Consider the following 16,962-nt stretch of genomic DNA (forward strand, 5'->3'; position numbering starts at 1 on the left):
AAAAAAAAAAAAAAAAAAAAAAAAAAAAAAAAAAGAACGAATCGATCCGGGAGTCGAGAGGATGTTTCAGTGGACGCGCATATAAGTCTAAGAGAAAGGCTTTGGGTTCACCCCAATCGTAAGCTTAACGATATACACGCTTCTACATTATAATACAGTTCTCGTTTCTTCTCTTTCTTCCCCTAGCGATCTTTGCCACGCCGACGCATGCACCTCCACCGTCGCTAGATGTCATTTAACGTCTCTTCTTTGAGTTGCTTAGAAAAACACGTGTGAAGAATTGTGGGTCGATAAGTTCGTTGGACATGCGTTATTTACTTTATCGATAGAGTACGGGTGCCATCGGAAGGAAATGCATCGCACGCGTTAGCAAAGAGCACCGTAGATCTGTCATTACGAAAACGAGGACGGTTCGGATGTAACAAATGATGATCGTATCCTTTCCTCGAGGAGTGGATTAATATTCGGTATTTCCGCACGTTCCCGCTGGTAAAAAGGACACGATCGTCAAGGATGATCCTGTATTCCTAACGAGACGTTTCTTTCTTCGTCAAATAACGCAAAAATGACCGGCATTGTACGCGTTTATTCGACAAATCGTACAATTATAATCGCTACTATAATTGCATTTGCCTGGTACTGTAAACACAGCTATGAATTGCACTTTGCCCCCCAAGAAGATCGAAACAAACGACTAGTTGTGATATATCCTCACAGGATCGATCCTTCGTTCGGATCGGTAACGATCCACGCGCGTATGGAACATCGTTACCGATCCACGGTGATCCGAGCCGGGTCGATAAGTATCTCAACGACTTATCGACGATCGATCATGATTTCTTTCTCCCTTCCTTCTCCTTTTCTTTAACCTATCTAAAAAGATTTCTACGACACGATACATGTTAGGATCAAGACGCCCGCACAAATATGTACAATATGTTTTAAGAGGCGGCTGCATAAAAACGTACGTTGGGACACGGTTCGCGTTCAGGAATCATATCAATTCTGCCCATCTGTTTCTCATCGTTTTGCATTGCTTTTTGATTACCTTCCTACTACCGTTTGATATAAAAAAATCGCTTCGTTAAACAAGGGCCCCGATAATAAATTCATCGATCATCCATCTAGCATATTTTATCGTTCATCGCTTTTTCTTCGCTTTATCGTTTCGTTTGAGCGCAATTAGGTAATGCTAACGATTAAGTACTACACTGTACGTATGCGGAACAACGGTAATTAATGATAAAAATCGTTTAGCAATTGTGCTGGACGCTGTACGCGTCTTAGTTACAGGGTATTGCCATAGGTGTCTTACTTAACTGTACATATTTTCTTCCTTATCCTCTGATTTTACATAATCGCAAGGATCGCCTATCCGTATCCTTTCTTCGTTTTCTTTCGCGCGTCGCGATCGTTCCGCCTATGTTTCGCTAGCATCTTCCCTACGAGCGATATACGACGCGAATTGTGTTCGGTAGAGATGGAATTTGTCGACAGGAATGAAAATTCGCAGACGGCGTACAGAAAGATTCGACATCGTGGATTACAATCGGAAACCGAACACCGAAAACGGTAAGCAACGTTGCGTGAAATAATGGCGGACACTGGTCACGTGACCAACGCGGCAGGCTCGTCGCGCGAACAGATTGACGATTAAAACTTGCAACACGGTGAACATTGAACAAATTTATACCTTTTATTATTACTTTATACGAATATATAAGAATTTCTTTTGTTTTTATACGCAAAATGGAAAGGTAGAATGGAAAAGAAAAGGTTGAATCAGAGGAGACGCGACATCGTGCGAGCAAAAAACGACGGAAAAGTCGAGATATTCTTTTTCGTTATAGCAGAGGACAAGTAGATTCTCGATTACACGTCCTGAATCACCATTATCGTGTCACCCTCGTCGTAACGCAGCTGAAACGACCATCACAATGTTGTGAACAGCGGTAACGGATAATATACCTCGCGTATATCAACTTTACCAACGGTTCCGATTTTTATTTCGCTTTCTTCACTCCGAAAAACACTCACTCACGCTTCTTATATACTTTGTAATATATTTTTCTTTTCCGTTTCGATAGTGACGCGATGTGAGAATATTAAATAGCATCGGCAACGTCGTTAACGATAACGATAATAATTAATAGGAATAATGATATAATAATAATCATGATAATAATAATAAGAATAATCACATAATGACAATAATCAAATAAGTAAGAATTACCGTATCTCACGATGATCGTAACAATAATCATAATAATAGTTAATTAACGCTATATCATATGTATAATATTTATATAATAAGAATAAGTACAACTTGGTAGCAAAGAGAGATAGAATTATATTATTCACTGTATATCTTTATCCATAGTGAGAAGAGATGTATATATATATACACGCAGACACATACACACGATATTTGCGTTTGTGTATATATACATATATCTTATTTAATTCATTTCATTATAATAATATTCTTTCATTATCTTTATTATGTTTCAGACCGTAATTCTTGCACGCCGCCATCCACGTTTGCCCGCCAGAAGTAGCCTTTCCCTATCACGCTTTCCCCATTTTCTTTCCTCTAAATATTTCGCTACGGAGCACACTGCAGCCCCAACGTGACTTTCCATTGCGTCTTCCACGACAGCGGCAGCTTTTCGTCGCGATACCCGCTCGCCTTCTCCCACTTTCCATCGATCCCTAAAGAGAGGAGGTAGAAAAAACAGCGAAAACGACGAGAAAGGCCCGCGACTCGATCGCGAAACCGCTTTATTACTAGAAATATTACACGATAAGGAGCGTGGCACAGCCTCGACGCTAAATCGTTCACGGGGCTCGCCACGGCCGGAGAAAATGGCGTCGTGGGGACGCGACGAAAAGCGCGGGAGTACCTTAACGAATGAAAGGGAGGTAACTAAAGCGTGACAAACACGGGAAAATATCGAGAATCAAATATACAACTGGCGCAGGAAGGTTCTCAGAAGCGGGTAATCGAGAGAGAGAGAGAGAGAGAGAATGAAAAAATTCACGAGAAACTAGCGCCTTCGCGGCGAGCGATACAGGTGGCGCCACGGTGGTGAGATTCTTGACTACAGTCGAGCTTAAAACGAAAAATCGGTACGCATATAACGCATAGCACGAAACGAAGGTTGAACGACGAACCGAATAACTTATTAAAATTAATCAGATATATCGACGCTTTGACCAGAACTATAGTTACATAGTGGGGTAATAGGTGGTCTCGGAGCGAAAAGACCGCAAGAATCGTAAAGGAATTATATTTTGGCACTGATACCCGTCAGCTTGAACTCAACACGCTCGCGGAGCTGGGAAGAACCAGCATTGGGAAGTCACGTGTTCCGAGATTCGATCTCCCTGCTGGTGACTTTATGGCACATTGAGTATCCTCCTTAAAACGCATCGACTCCGTGTCGAGACTATACGGCGTCTCGCCTTTCTTGCGTCCAGCAGGCCTACAAGAAAAAGAAAGAGAAAGAAAAGGACGAAGAAAAGGACAAAAGCTACAACGTAACTACGTGACAACGCTGTCATTCGTCCACCCTGCGATTCACTCGAATATCAAACTTTCAGAGACCGCAAAGGCTTCACTTCCGGCAGCAGGTACAGGCAGCGTGCCGCTGTGGCCCAGACTTACGTCGGATAGTAGCAAGAACACACATTAAAATCATAGAAGATCAACGCTATTAGACGTGTTATGCAAATCGCTGTCCGCTTCATTTCCCCTTTGGTTTTCCCTCCAATCATTCCACGCTTCAGAGGACTTCAGATCTGTGGATGCTCGTCACGGCATTCCCCTTTTCACCCGTTTCATCTTTCCTCATCCCGTCCATCTCGTCTGGTACGTCGAATGACCCGTACACGACGTGGATACGCACACACGCGGATTGGTCGAGCGTTTTCCCCGATTCTTCATCTTGGTCTCTCCCCGGGAACCCGATTCCCGTTTCGTTTCACCTTTTCAAACGCCATCCAGACTGGCTGGTGCGAGGGTTTGCGCATCACACGTCCAAAAGGAGCACACATGTCATGGTTTATCGATATAATGTATAATATGCGTTATAGATCCTTCATGCGCGATCGAGGCCCACGAAGCCTCCGCGAGATTCCTCTGCCTCGTCGAGCGTGCCATTTTACCGTCGATCCTTTCGCCAATATCGTCGATCATCGCGAACGATCGCTCGCGAGATGGTGGCCGACCGGTCGCGCGGGATCGGCGAACGAGCTCCCGTCGAACGAGACTTTAAAATACCACCCGGGTAAAGATTGGTCGGGGAGAGAAGTTAAAAACTCTTGGAAGGTGTTGAGAAGTAATAGAGATCGATTAAAATTCCTAACGCGCGAATGTCTCGGCGAAATCGTGAAATCGACGACTCGTTAGTTTAAAGAGAATTTTCGATGTTTAGAACACCGACGGAGATTCTCTAAGGGAAGGTAAATGGTTATCTGCGAACTGATGGGGCAAGTGGGAAAGTTCGCTGGACTGTATTCCGTGGAAACCTTGGTCCATGATCGGTACCGGCTAATTCCGTGATCGGAGAACGTGGTCGCTCCGTTGCTCGGCTCTTCTATCGCTACGCTATCACTGGTTGTCACCGGAATCGGTTGATCCAGGTTTACAATGGTTCTCTTAAGCTTGACTGTGTCCCTGTGCCCGTCTGGGATCGTTTTCTCGCCCCCGATCGTTTCTACGCGATCGGGTATCGGTCTGCCACTTGGCCGATCGGAATGAGCCGGTTTCGTGATCAGAAGCTGTCGTCAGTTTCTGCGGGTATACAGGCAGCGGGTGTAGAGCTATTCGCGTGATAAAAAAACGTGTGGATCCGATTGGGACTACGATAAACTCGTTGAATTCGTTCGAAAGCAACGCGCTGCCACCGCGGTGGCGGGCAACACACATTGCGCTTCCGGTGGGCGGAAAAGGACGCGCTCGACGTGCGATGTTCCCTTCACGTGCCGCGAGAACCATCATCATCATCGTGTATCGTATCGATAGTAGTGATGATCATCGTAATAATTAGTAATAATAATCATAATAATAATCATAGTAATAATAATAATATTAATTAATTAATTAATAATATATTTATAATATATATGCGTATATTAAATAAATTCTCCGATATAACTTACGACTTAATCCTAAAGCTTAACTCGACTTAAGATTTAAGTAACCCCGCCCCCATTTTTTTTTTTTCTTTTTGCGCGCGCGGGGGGATGCCCGTGCACCCTCCAGGGCGAACTCCTTAAGAACCTAGCTGAATTCTAAAACCGGAAGCTCCGCCGTACCGACAGGCCAGCTGCCTGTAAATTTTTCTCTTTTATTTTACTTCCCCTCCCCTATCCTCCACCTTCCTCCTATCCCGTTTCCTCGTCGCCTCTCTTCTTCACCCCCCTCTCGCCCAACGACTTTCTCTCTCGTTCTCATCGCTTATACCTCGTTTCCGTTTCTCTACTTCTCTCATTCTCTTTGGCGGAGACCGCTCGTCCGTGGTTTTCCTTTGTCTCTAGCCTCGATCGTTATTCGCCTCGCGTACAGGAAGTCGAACGACAACGCTCCCTTCCGTTCCCTGTACCCGTCCGATCCGAGAAGTTAAACGATCGCCAAGTACCATCATCGAACCATCCGTGCGCCATCCCCGCGCATCGGGATCACGGACAAAAGATCGGTCAGCCAGTAGCGAGACACGCTCAGCCTCCCCTCACTCGCTCCGTGTCTACGCGCGTCCAACCCTATACCTTCGAGCGCATCAACGACCACGACTCTCCCTTCATCGTCGCAGTACCATCCTCGTGCTACCATAGCGCGATCCCTTCGCGACGCCATCTCGTTTGACTTCCCGTCGATCCACCATCGGACCACGCATACACACGGAGACCGCGTCTTGCCTCCCCACGAACAAACCCACGTCGCTCGCTCCAGCGCTACCGAGGCGCCCTCTAAGTCGTGATCCAACGCGACCACGGGTCGGAGAGCGGCAGGAGAAGGTCGTACGAGTCGTCGTCCGCAGGGAGGAAGAGGACGAAAGAGACGAGGGCACGGCGGGCGCGCAGCTCCACTCGCGAGGCGAACGCAGCCCGCTTCGGCCGCGAGCCGAACGGAGCCAGGCGACCCGTCGTCGAACACCTCCATCCGGGACACCTGTCGCAGCAGCAGCTGCCGGGACGCGAGCAACATACGCGACGACGGCGACGCTCGTTGTGACACGTCCATCCGCATCCTCCGCAACTCTCCCTGGCTTCCCTGTCTCGTGGCTGTCCCCGTGGCTCCCGTTCTTCCGCGCGGCGGCACCTTCTCGGCTCGACGAACGGCACGCTGGCGATAACAACCGGGGGTGAGAGACGAGCGATGGTTTGGCTCTTTCGGCGGTGGCGGCGACAGCACTGGGACCTTAACACCCATCCTTGCCACCTGAAAAACGTGCAACGCTGGCCTCGTCTTTGTTCCATCACGCTTTGCCGGCCGAGTTCTTGCTGAACATCGATGTGACGGGTCGTTGGATCGGGGGTGGGGGTTGTTCGGTGGGTTTTCATTGTTGGATCACGGTTCTCTTTGTGCTCTGACTAGAATCGTTTTCGGAGGGAGCTGAGAGACAGAGAAGATATATAATGGAAAGATAATAGGAATGCAGAGCAAGATAGCGGTTAGCTCGTGGTAGGTGTTTGCGTTCACAGGGAGGTTGCGCTGCGGGGTTGAAAATCGAAGATTTTGGTTCTTCGATGGTTCCACTTCTTCATTGGGTTTGGCTTGTATCGGTTTTAGAAGGAGGTTTAGGTAGGTGTACGATGGGAGAAATAGCAATAATAGGATTGGTCGTTGATGTTTAATGGGGTTTAATTTGGTGGAGGATGAAAGTCGAAGATTTTGGTGGCTCCTGGCAAGAATTGTTTCGCTGCTCTTTAACGCGCTGAACGCCATGCCGATTTTACGTGCCATTCCATTTCGTTCACGCCACAGTTAGCCATCATGCGGGCCCTTTCGGGCCATACAGACCGGCAACCGCGAACGGAAAATCCCTAGAGGTCGGCGTGGCGTTTAACGCGTTAAACGACAATAATGCTAAAGTGGTTCATATTTTCTTTCATATTTTTAGATCCAAAGGACAGTCTCGGAGTTGACATAGCTTTTGCAACTAGTTCAAAACGAAACTGGCAACTTCGATGACCATAATCTTTGACTTTCGAACAGGTGCCAACCCAGTTGCATTGGTTCGCAGGATAATATACGATATGAAAGGACTCGGAAGGGTTCTTTCGTTGGGTCCCCCAAAAGAACCCTAATTTCTGGAAACGAGCGGATCGAAGCGGTCGCTGCAAGGGTCTTATGGCCGATTATCCGATGGAAAAGTGTCGGTGCTGTGTCCCTTGGGGAACACGGAGGAACAACTGTGCGCGAAGTTGTGCGACTCTATCGATCTTCTTGTACGGCCTGTGCAGCCTTGACGTTTAGCATGCGGTGAATTTCGTTCGAGGGAACCATCTATCTCAGCCAAATCTTTCAATTTACTCTCTCCAACCCTTCAACAGTATCTCGATTAAGAATTATCGAGATGAGGAAAAGCAATTTCTTCTTCAATTTCTGTTATTTACTTTTTACGAATTTTTCTACTCGTTACAGACATCCCACGTAATCCCCATAGGGGACTTTTTACCTAATATCTACGATATACTTCAAAGATATACCGTTGAAGGGTTGATCACGGGAAACCAATGCAAAGGGTAACGAATGTTATCAATTTTTGGTGCACATATTCGGTTAGTATCTTGTTCTTTTGTTAAAGGGTTTTGTTCCTTTTCGATCCTCTCGTTGCGACGATTATGTACCTCTTATTATCAGCAGCGGCTGTTAATGGCCGCCAAGCGTTCCTGCCTGTTTTCAGAGGCCCAAGGTCTGACGCTAAACGGCCGCAACTACTTTGCCTTGAATTCCGTTCAGCAGCGGACAGTTACCGTGAAGACAATATCGCTCAAACTTTGATGAATGTTAGCAAGTTTGGCAGAGTTCGTGCCTCGAGGAGCGGGTGCTGCAGCCGCGTCTGATACACTAATTTGTATTTCCAACGAGGAACAAGCCTCGTTTACGTGCTCTCCATTACCCGCGATACTTCTATCACAGGTTCTAACTTAATTCACCAAGATAGACGATAACGGAATGGAATCGAAGAAGGCGGTTCTATTCGAGGCACCGAGAGAATGAAAAATCAGCGGGAACAGGAGGAACAGCGGACGGAAGACCCAAAGACGTCGTGAAGGAGGAACGATGTTCAGCAGAGAAGAAGATCACGGCTGGCAAAGTGTTCTCCCCGGGTCGACACTCGTGCAACACGCAACAGGAAGCTGTGAATCCACGTGTCAGCTCTACTACCTCTCCAGGTTAGTCGTGACCCCATAACCCAAGTGCCAAGTTAATAGACCAGGCGACACAGGGTGAACGGACAACTCGGGATTACCATATTTTGGTGCGTATCGTGCGTGGAGAGTTAATCGGTGTACAATATCGAGCTGTTTCGTTAACAGTTTTCGATACACGATCACTCGTGGAACTTCTTTCGTTCGTTCTCTGATATCATCTACTCTTTCCAGCGAAACGACCAATCGACTCGTCGGATACTAGAGAGTTTTCATTTCTGATCGTCATGTCGACGTTTTGGCTGCTCCTTTCGCTACTTCCCATCGAATACTCGGCCCTGTCTCGTTCGACGAACGACCTCGCGAGAATCGTTCGTCGATCGCTCGTGGATCCTGCGAACCCTGTCCGTGCCTGGCTAGGCAGGATCCACGCCTCAGGACCAAGGATCCTGGTCTAATAAACGGAGCGAAGACAGAAGTCGAGAGAGAGAGAGAGTGTGGAAACGCTCTCCCTGTCAGGATCATCCACGTGGGTGTGATGTGTACCTTGATTGGACGAGTGTGAGGCTCACGATTGCGGTTGCGGTGTGTTGTGGTCTCGCTTGTCTGCCGCAGGAGCCGGCGGCTTTATCACGGGCTTCTCCTCGTTTACCGGTGTGGGCGGGGCGTCCTTTCTTGGTGGCATCCTTTCGTTTATAGCGTCCAGACCCTTTGCCTCGGCGAACGAGGTGATTTTGTGGTTCGGCGAGAAACCTTGGAGAGCTGCGAACAATAATTCGCGAGTTGTGATCAACCATCGGACTTCGAATGGGGTACAGGAAGGATGGGGGGAGTGTGTAATTCGAATGGAACGGTAGGGACGAGGTGCAGGGGGATTTGGATTAGGGTACGTCAACACAGAGGATTCTTCAGTGGAGTAAATATATAGGGGGAGTCGTCCTTCACGGTTGTTCTAGTCGACTAGGTTGCAGGTATCCTCGTTGCGATCAACACCATCAGACTTTGAATGGGGTACAGGAAAGATGGGGGGAGTGTGTAATTCGAATTGGACGGTAGAGAAGAGGTGCTGGGGGATTTGGATTAGGGTACGTCAACACAGAGGATTCTTCAGTGGAGTAAATATATAGGGGGAGTCGTCCTTCACGGTTGTTGTAGTCGACTAGGTTGCAGGTATCCTCGTTGCGATCAACACCATCAGACTTCGAATGGGGTACAGGAAGGATGGGGGGAGTGTGTAATTCGAATGGAACGGTAGGGACGAGGTGCTGGGGGATTTGGATTAGGGTACGTCAACACAGAGGATTCTTCAGTGGAGTAAATATATAGGGGGAGTCGTCCTTCACGGTTGTTGTAGTCGACTAGGTTGCAGGTATCCTCGTTGTGATCAACACCATCAGACTTCGAATGGGGCACAGGAAGGATGGGGGGAGTGTGTAATTCGAATTGAACGGTAGGGAAGAGGTGCTGAGGGATTTAGATTAGGGTACGTCAACACAGAGGATTCTTCAGTGGAGTAAATATATAGGGGGAGTCATCTCCCATGATTGTTGTAGTCGACTAGGTCGCAGGTATCCTCGTTGTGACGTTGTAGCTAAAAGGGACGAAGGGAGAAGGAAGTGGAGGCCTGCTAGTGGACTCATCAGTAAGGCTACCTAGCAGGCACCGCCTTAGATGGGGATACTATTGGAAGATCCGGAAGTTATATATGTAGGAAGTGCAGTTTCCCGAGGACTTGCGAGAAAGTCCTCGAACCTCCTTCAAATCGGAATCCATCTAGTGGCGAGGATGAGAATGACGGTCGCTACAAGTATCACCTTATTTATCAATTAAACTGTCGCGACCAAGTCACTACACCCTCTCCAACAGTAGGAACCGCAGGAACCCGAAGACGTCATTGAACCCCGTGGGGGGAAGCCCCACAAAACGTTCGATTGCTAACCGTGTAGTATCAAAAATCTCGGTTTCATAATTTTCATATTAAAATGAAATTTTGTAACGGGAATATTGCCTTGCCCCTTCTTATGTATAATAATAAAATTAGGTTATGCGAAAATTGATTATACAACGAATAGAGAAACATGTTTGACGATGGTATATCATGGCGAAATTTTGGATGCTTGACTTCACTTGGAGGTTAATTTTTAAATTTAGTATTGAAAAAGAATTCGTGATTTGATTAACTGCCATAACTCACCGTTTTTTAGGGACGTCTTGCCACCAGATAACGCGCCAAGAGGCAAAGCTCCAGTGGGCGTGAGCCCCTTCAGCTGCAGCACGCTCTCGCTTTCCTCTCTGCAAGATGAAGCAAGTGGTAACGATAAGCGAATCACGTAATCACGTTTCGAAAAAGGAAAAAGAAAATAATTAACTCGGCTGAACGCGTCGGTATTCGCTGAAAGCGTTTAATCACGCGCGTCGATGTTTTGCCGAGCAAAAGTCGGCTCGAGTTGAACGGAACAGCGGATTTTTCGTCGCGGGTCATTTCCCATTTTCGGTTTTCGTCCGGGTCAAAGGTGATTAACAGCGATCCCGCGGCGAAACGCGCGTTTCTGCTCTCCTCGTCGATCGTTAACGGATCGAGAATCGATTGCTCGCGAATGTCACCCCGACATTAATGAATTTTATCGCGAGGCAATCGTGACGTATAATAGTCCGGGTGAAACTAATCGCGATGGTTATACGAATCGTGCTAAATGGGCAAGTTGTTCTTGTTCTTTGGCGCGGTTTCCAGTCACGTGCAACTCCCACGAGTGTCTCTTGAATTATAATCGCGATTCGATGGTTCCTGTAGCGGTATCTGGGGATTTATGGCGGAGCGCTCGTGGCGCCATCTGTTGCAATTCCGTTGTGTTCTTGCGGACAGAACTCAACTATTTGGAATTTCTACGTTATTATTAATTCTGTTTCATCTCTATTGGCGATATAAGCCACGAAAATGGCAAGTTTCGTGTTCACTGATGGATGGTTCACTAACCTCAGGACGGAGAAGACGCGCGCCATCTTGCCAATAGCTCTGATCTTGTTTCTGATAACCTCCTTGCGTAGACTGGCTGCTGCACCTAGAAAAGCGAGAAGATTCGGTTAGGACAATCTATCCCGAGGATGCAACTCGCTACGTTATTGCGATTCTCGAAGTCGCGAAGGCACAATCCGAACGAGTAGCGTCTAGCGCTAAAGTTACTAGGGCCTAGTGAGCTTCTAGCGTGGTGTCACTAGCGAACAACTTGCGTAGTTACTCGCACAGAGCGTCATCTTTGAATCGCAACGGATGATACTATGTATTAAATACGAACAGCTGCACTGAGGAAAAAAAAAGAAGAAAAATAGACATTAGCGATTGAACGTGAAGCTGAGACTTAAGATGAAGGATCGTGGGTCTCGATTTGCCTTCGCGAGATCTCGATCGCCAATTCGCCACGCGACTCTCGTCGCGAGGTAAATCGAACTTGGCTTCACTACATTATTCATACCACAGCTTACCCGAAGATTATGTTATTTGAAATATAAAAAAATATGAAAAAAAAATGTCACTCGTTATTCTCGGGTTTCACGGCAAACAACAACGGCAAACTACAGCCAAAAAACTCGGTGCACGCGACGAGCGAGTGCATATTAATCTCGATGTACCAAATTTAAATTTCTCATATTGCTCATCTGCCTCATTCGGTGGAATCTGCGTTAGACAGTTATGCTATTCCCTTTCGAACGGCAAATTCGCCGAGAAATTACATAAATCGCGGCGAATTTACTCGCGTGACGCGGCTTAAAAACTGTCAGCGTAGCATCGTCACGATTACCGTCTCTTTTCAACGGATATCGATATCTCCTATTCGTCTCTGACCAGCGAACTAAACGACAAACGTAACGAACGTGGAATTTAATCGAAGGGAAAAAGATATATCAAACTTCCAATAAAAACATTTCAAATTTCCCGCGCCGCGCGGCTGATCGCTGGCGCGCATGCGCCCCGGCGATTCGCCGCGCGCGAACGGTACGCGTTTCTTTCCAATTTCTTCGCTCGTTCGTGTACGTTCTCGGTCAAAGTTCGCTCGCAAAAATCCCGTCCTTCCGATCTTTCGAACCGGAACAAGGAACGGATAAAAATGCAAAAGCGAAAAGGCATGGAAAACCTTCGAATCGTAATCGTATATTTAAATGTAATTATATATATATATGTATATACGTAAAAATAGAGAGAGAGTGCACGAGGATAATAGCACAAGCTCATTGCATATAATAAATGCACGCAGCTACGTACGCGCGCGCGCGTGCACGTGTTACAAAACAGAAGCCGGTGTGCTATACGTGCGTACATTGTAATAATGGCGACTACGTGCAGGCCAACGGCTGCATAAACCACAGGTTTCCTCAGTTATGCAAAAAGACACGGCCAATGCAAGAGAAAGAGGTCAACACATGCACATGCAGGCTTTGGGCGCGAGTAAACGTACGCACCATCGGTCACTACGGGTGCTTTACCAGTCGCCGTTTCGTATATTCGTCGCTACTTGCCTACTTTCTCGTTCGCATTATTTTTTCTTTCTTTCTTTTTTTTTTTTTTTTTTTTTTGTTATAGTAGCGTGTTTGCGTGTATGTAAGTACGTGTACGTGTGTTCGAACCTTATGCTCGATTGTTTCTAGTCTTTAACCCGTATCCGTGTGTTCGAATTTTAGGTTAGGAACGATATTCCGTTTTACTCTGCGTTCTGGGTATCTGGTGTTCGGAGAATGGATATTCTAAGCAATCGCGGGTAACTGCATAGCTCGTAATTTGCGTGAGTAATTGGCACGGATGGTTTTTGTTTAGTATTTTTAGTTCGTAGTCTCGAAGCGTGATTCGCGAGTTGAGAATCACTGGTTATCGAGGATCGACTAAAACGAGCGCCAGTCGCCAAGAAGTTTCGGCGTGAAATCGGCCGTAAAATTCTAGGCACAGTTACGGGTTAAGAAGCAGTCTACGGGTAATCGACTAAACAACGTATCGAATGGTCTAAAGGTCGGCCATCTTGCGTTCGCGGCAGTGCAAAATGGCGGTCTTCATCCGATATCGCGATGCAGTGTTCACATTTACCGTACAGTTTTTATCGATTAGGAAGTAACTACGAAACAACTTTTAAGTCTCTGGATTCGCTCAAGAGTCGAGAACAATTTGCAATAATTTTCGTTCTCGTGCAAGCTTGTCGAACGTTATCAAACGAAAGAAACTTGCCGACATTACCGACGTTCGATATACCGATCGTATTCGATGCTGATTCGACTTTGACGGAAAAAGAAAAGAAAAAGACACGGAATTTTCTTCAACTATCGTTTCAGGGAGACCGAAGGGAACGAGTAAGATGTACATATTAGTCATACTTTTTAGGAATCTCTAAGATTTAGCTTGTTCGTTCTATAAAAAAAACATTTCACATGAATCGACATACGTGAAAATATCGTTCCGGTGTCGCTGTGTTTCCGCCTCACTAAGCATTCGCGAGTTAAATTTGCGGATGTCGGGGCTTGTGACGCTATAGCAAATCGGGTAATATTGTCACTTACACAGAAAACAACAGACTCGTTCTTGCTGATGAGAAATTTGGCGAATTAGGAGATTCTACTGACTCTACCATTTCGAATGGACTGGAATGTCGAAGAAAAATAGAGAAAAAAAAAAAAAAAAAAAAAAAAAAAAAAAAAAATAAAGCAAAGAAACTTGCAAATATCTTTTTTCCTTTCTCATATACATTTCGCTTTGATCTCTTTTACTCTGGCAAATTTCCCTACTTTGAACGCGCGTCGTTCGATGACTCGGCTGGAAATTTCGGCTGAACATGGAACAGGTGGAATTTCGCGGGGCGACGCGTTTTTAATTTCTCGTAATCCGCGAATCTGCGCTGCATGGAAAAGCTTTTTGCGAACGTTCTGCTGAGATGGCAGGAAGAAAACATTTCTGGGATATCCTGCGACGTCCATTTCCGCGGGAAAAAGCGTCGCGCGAAACGTCAGCGTGAATCGAGAGTTCTCGTTCGTATATTCCGCGGAGTATTGCGCGAACTCGTACCGATAAAATAAAAAAGGGACACCAAACCGAAAAAGAGAGAGAGAGAGAGAGAGAGAGAGAGGGGGGGAAAGAGCAAAAATAACAGAGGAAGAAGAAGCGAGAAAAAAAGAGAGACAAAAACGCGGAATTTATTTTACTTCGATCATTTACTCTATGGGTTTTTAGCCGGTAACGTTCGGAACTCGAGGGGTTTCAGAGCGCGATCGATTCTCCGGACTGTACGAAGTGTATATCTTTCTTGTTGCTCTCCATGTGCAAATCGAGCACCGGAATATTACCGATGAACCGGAAACGCCGTTAGATACACCACACATAGCCTGTCGTTATCTACGAGGGGAAGATAACTCGTCTTACCCGATGCGTTTTCTCGAGAGTTGGTCGAAGGATAAGAGATCGGAGAGTATATGAACTTGCCTGGTACAATACCAACGACTGAAGCGACCATCGACTGACACATTCTCGTACGCGCCCTCTTGTCGGGCAAAGAAAATATCGAAAGCGGGGGTGCGAGGAGGAGAGTTCAAGAAATTAGAAAAAAACAGGACAGACTTTTTTGACAGCCTGGAATGAACGATTTCTCCGTCAGGAGACACCGTGACCGTGCTTCTCTTTCGCTTTTTTTCTTATTTTTCTTTCTTTTTTTTCTTATTTCTCTTTTCATTTGTGCGACGTCTGACGCATTCTTCCGGAGGAGAAGAGCGCACGACGACGAAGAGAGATATCAGGGGCTCTGACTGAGGGAGCAGACACTTATCGATCATCCTTTGCATCCTGCGGCTTTCACTGAGAAGGACGATGCGGCACATACAACGACGTACGTCACTACTAATTTATACAACAGATCAAGCCTTTGCTCTCTAGACATTTACGTGTCAGCGCATGATTATGCACTCGTGGTCTGTCGCAATGGGGGATTACCCTCGGATCCGCGCGCGAAATTCGCCCGCCGACATAGTTTCGCGTGGTCGTCCGCGATGGCGAGACAATAATCGGCAAAGGAAAGACGATCTCGGGCGTATCGTCGTTCCGCCATCCATCTCCCGCGAGCTGAGCGAAGAAAGGATTTATTTTCCAAACGATCCAGCCCTTCCCCTAACCCCTTCCGACCGTTTCCTCTTTCCTTCCCGCCTTTCTTTTTCCGGCTCTTTCAGACCACGACGCCATTGCGACAGCGTACTACCGAGCTAACATTTATCACAGGGTGTTCGAGTTTGGCACCGAGTCCCAGAGACGGAGATCCATCGTCCGTGGGGAGTATCGACGGCGTTTCAAAGGATGATGCACGATCCGGTCAATGGGATAGAAGCGAGGCGAAACACGGATGGAACCGTTCGATCTCAGGCAGATCTGTGCTCAAAACATGTTGCACGGGGCCACTAGTGCTCTATATCACTGTTTTAGAAGCGTTTCTAAGAGGCGTACTTCGCTCTTCGAGCCGATGAAATATGTCAAACGCGAATCGAGTTTCTTCTCCAACGCGCGTATGGATATGCTTCTGGAACTGCAGAGAAAGGAGAGAAAAAGAACGAGTAAATAAATAGAAAAGGGAGAAGAACAATTTTGACAACGGATCAGCTCGAAGAGTCGAACGTCGGTGAGAGAGATCGTTTTGAATACAGGTCTAACGTCCATGTCACATGTTTTCATGATGGATCTCCGTGTCTTTCGACGCATAGGCGCCGCCACAGCTAAGCTTTCCCCGTTTCCGACCGTCAGCCCCCCTCGGCCATTTTTCCCGCACGTTGCGACGCCTATGGAACTCGATTTCGTCGATGCCCTCTCACGCGGATTCGCTTATCAACAGTAGGAAGCTTCACGAACCCAACGGCGCGCTCTCCCGTCGAGGGACTCGCGATTCCATTACCCGACCAGGGTGCAGCGACACCATGAGTCGCTCGACGGGGTACCATTGGGTGCTGGACGTGTTCCTACGTCATTGTCGGCTCGTGGAGGATCAGAGCTGAAGGACTCGTCGCGTGATCGTGAAATACACAGGGCACTTTGAGAAATAAAGAGAGAACCATCCTTGGCAGCCTTGACACCTCTTAACGGCTGCCAAACGGTCCCACTGTAAATTTAAAATTTCCTAATTTTCCATTCTTCAGTTTCGCGATGAAATTCGGGATACCTTCTAGTTCGACATTCGCGTCTCGGTGAATTTGTAAGCAAATGCGATTATTGATCAGGAAAATATCGATCTTTGATTAAGAATTCGAGGAATTTCGAGGATCACGGGACCCGGTCCTTCGTAGCTGTTGGATCCTCCACGATCGAGATCTATGCGCACTTTCAACAGAAAACAACTCACCGTACGCGATGGTAGGTGGGGTCGTATTCGGACCAGACCGTCGGGTTACCATGGCGGCCATGGTGACCATGGTCGTTTTACCGATGGTGAGCGTGGACGTAAGTAAAAGGACAGAAGTAACCAACAATGTGAGAGCAGCGTCAATGCGGCCGAAGAGAAGAGATAGAGAGAGGCGGAGATGTACAATTTCATTTTTTTTTTTTTTCACAATTAGTTTGGTCGTTTGTTTTTTTTT

At 46.8% G+C, this 16,962-nt stretch overlaps 1 protein-coding gene across 4 annotated transcripts in view; it reads right to left on the minus strand.

Annotated features, from left to right (window-relative positions):
* Positions 1-5,134: 5,134 nt before the first annotated feature.
* Positions 5,135-16,962, minus strand: part of LOC108554981 (serine/threonine-protein phosphatase 2B catalytic subunit 3) — a 312,798-nt gene continuing 300,970 nt past the window's right edge. For 3 of the 4 annotated variants that reach the window (XM_017910442.1, XM_017910440.1, XM_017910441.1), the window contains 4 exons: positions 11,354-11,438; positions 10,574-10,671; positions 8,926-9,141; positions 5,135-6,442 (listed from right to left, as the gene is read on the minus strand). In XM_017910442.1, the coding sequence (XP_017765931.1) occupies positions 8,948-9,141; positions 10,574-10,671; positions 11,354-11,438 (377 nt within the window). In that variant the 3' untranslated portion in view covers positions 5,135-6,442; positions 8,926-8,947. Of the gene's footprint in view, positions 6,443-8,925; positions 9,142-10,573; positions 10,672-11,353; positions 11,439-13,802; positions 13,887-16,962 lie in introns of all 4 variants that reach the window. The other variant, XM_017910439.1, reaches the window with a different exon arrangement.

Source organism: Eufriesea mexicana, unplaced genomic scaffold, assembly GCF_001483705.2.
Source record: "Eufriesea mexicana isolate 0111107269 unplaced genomic scaffold, ASM148370v2 scaffold100, whole genome shotgun sequence".
In the NCBI taxonomy this organism is placed as follows: Eukaryota; Metazoa; Arthropoda; class Insecta; order Hymenoptera; family Apidae; genus Eufriesea; species Eufriesea mexicana.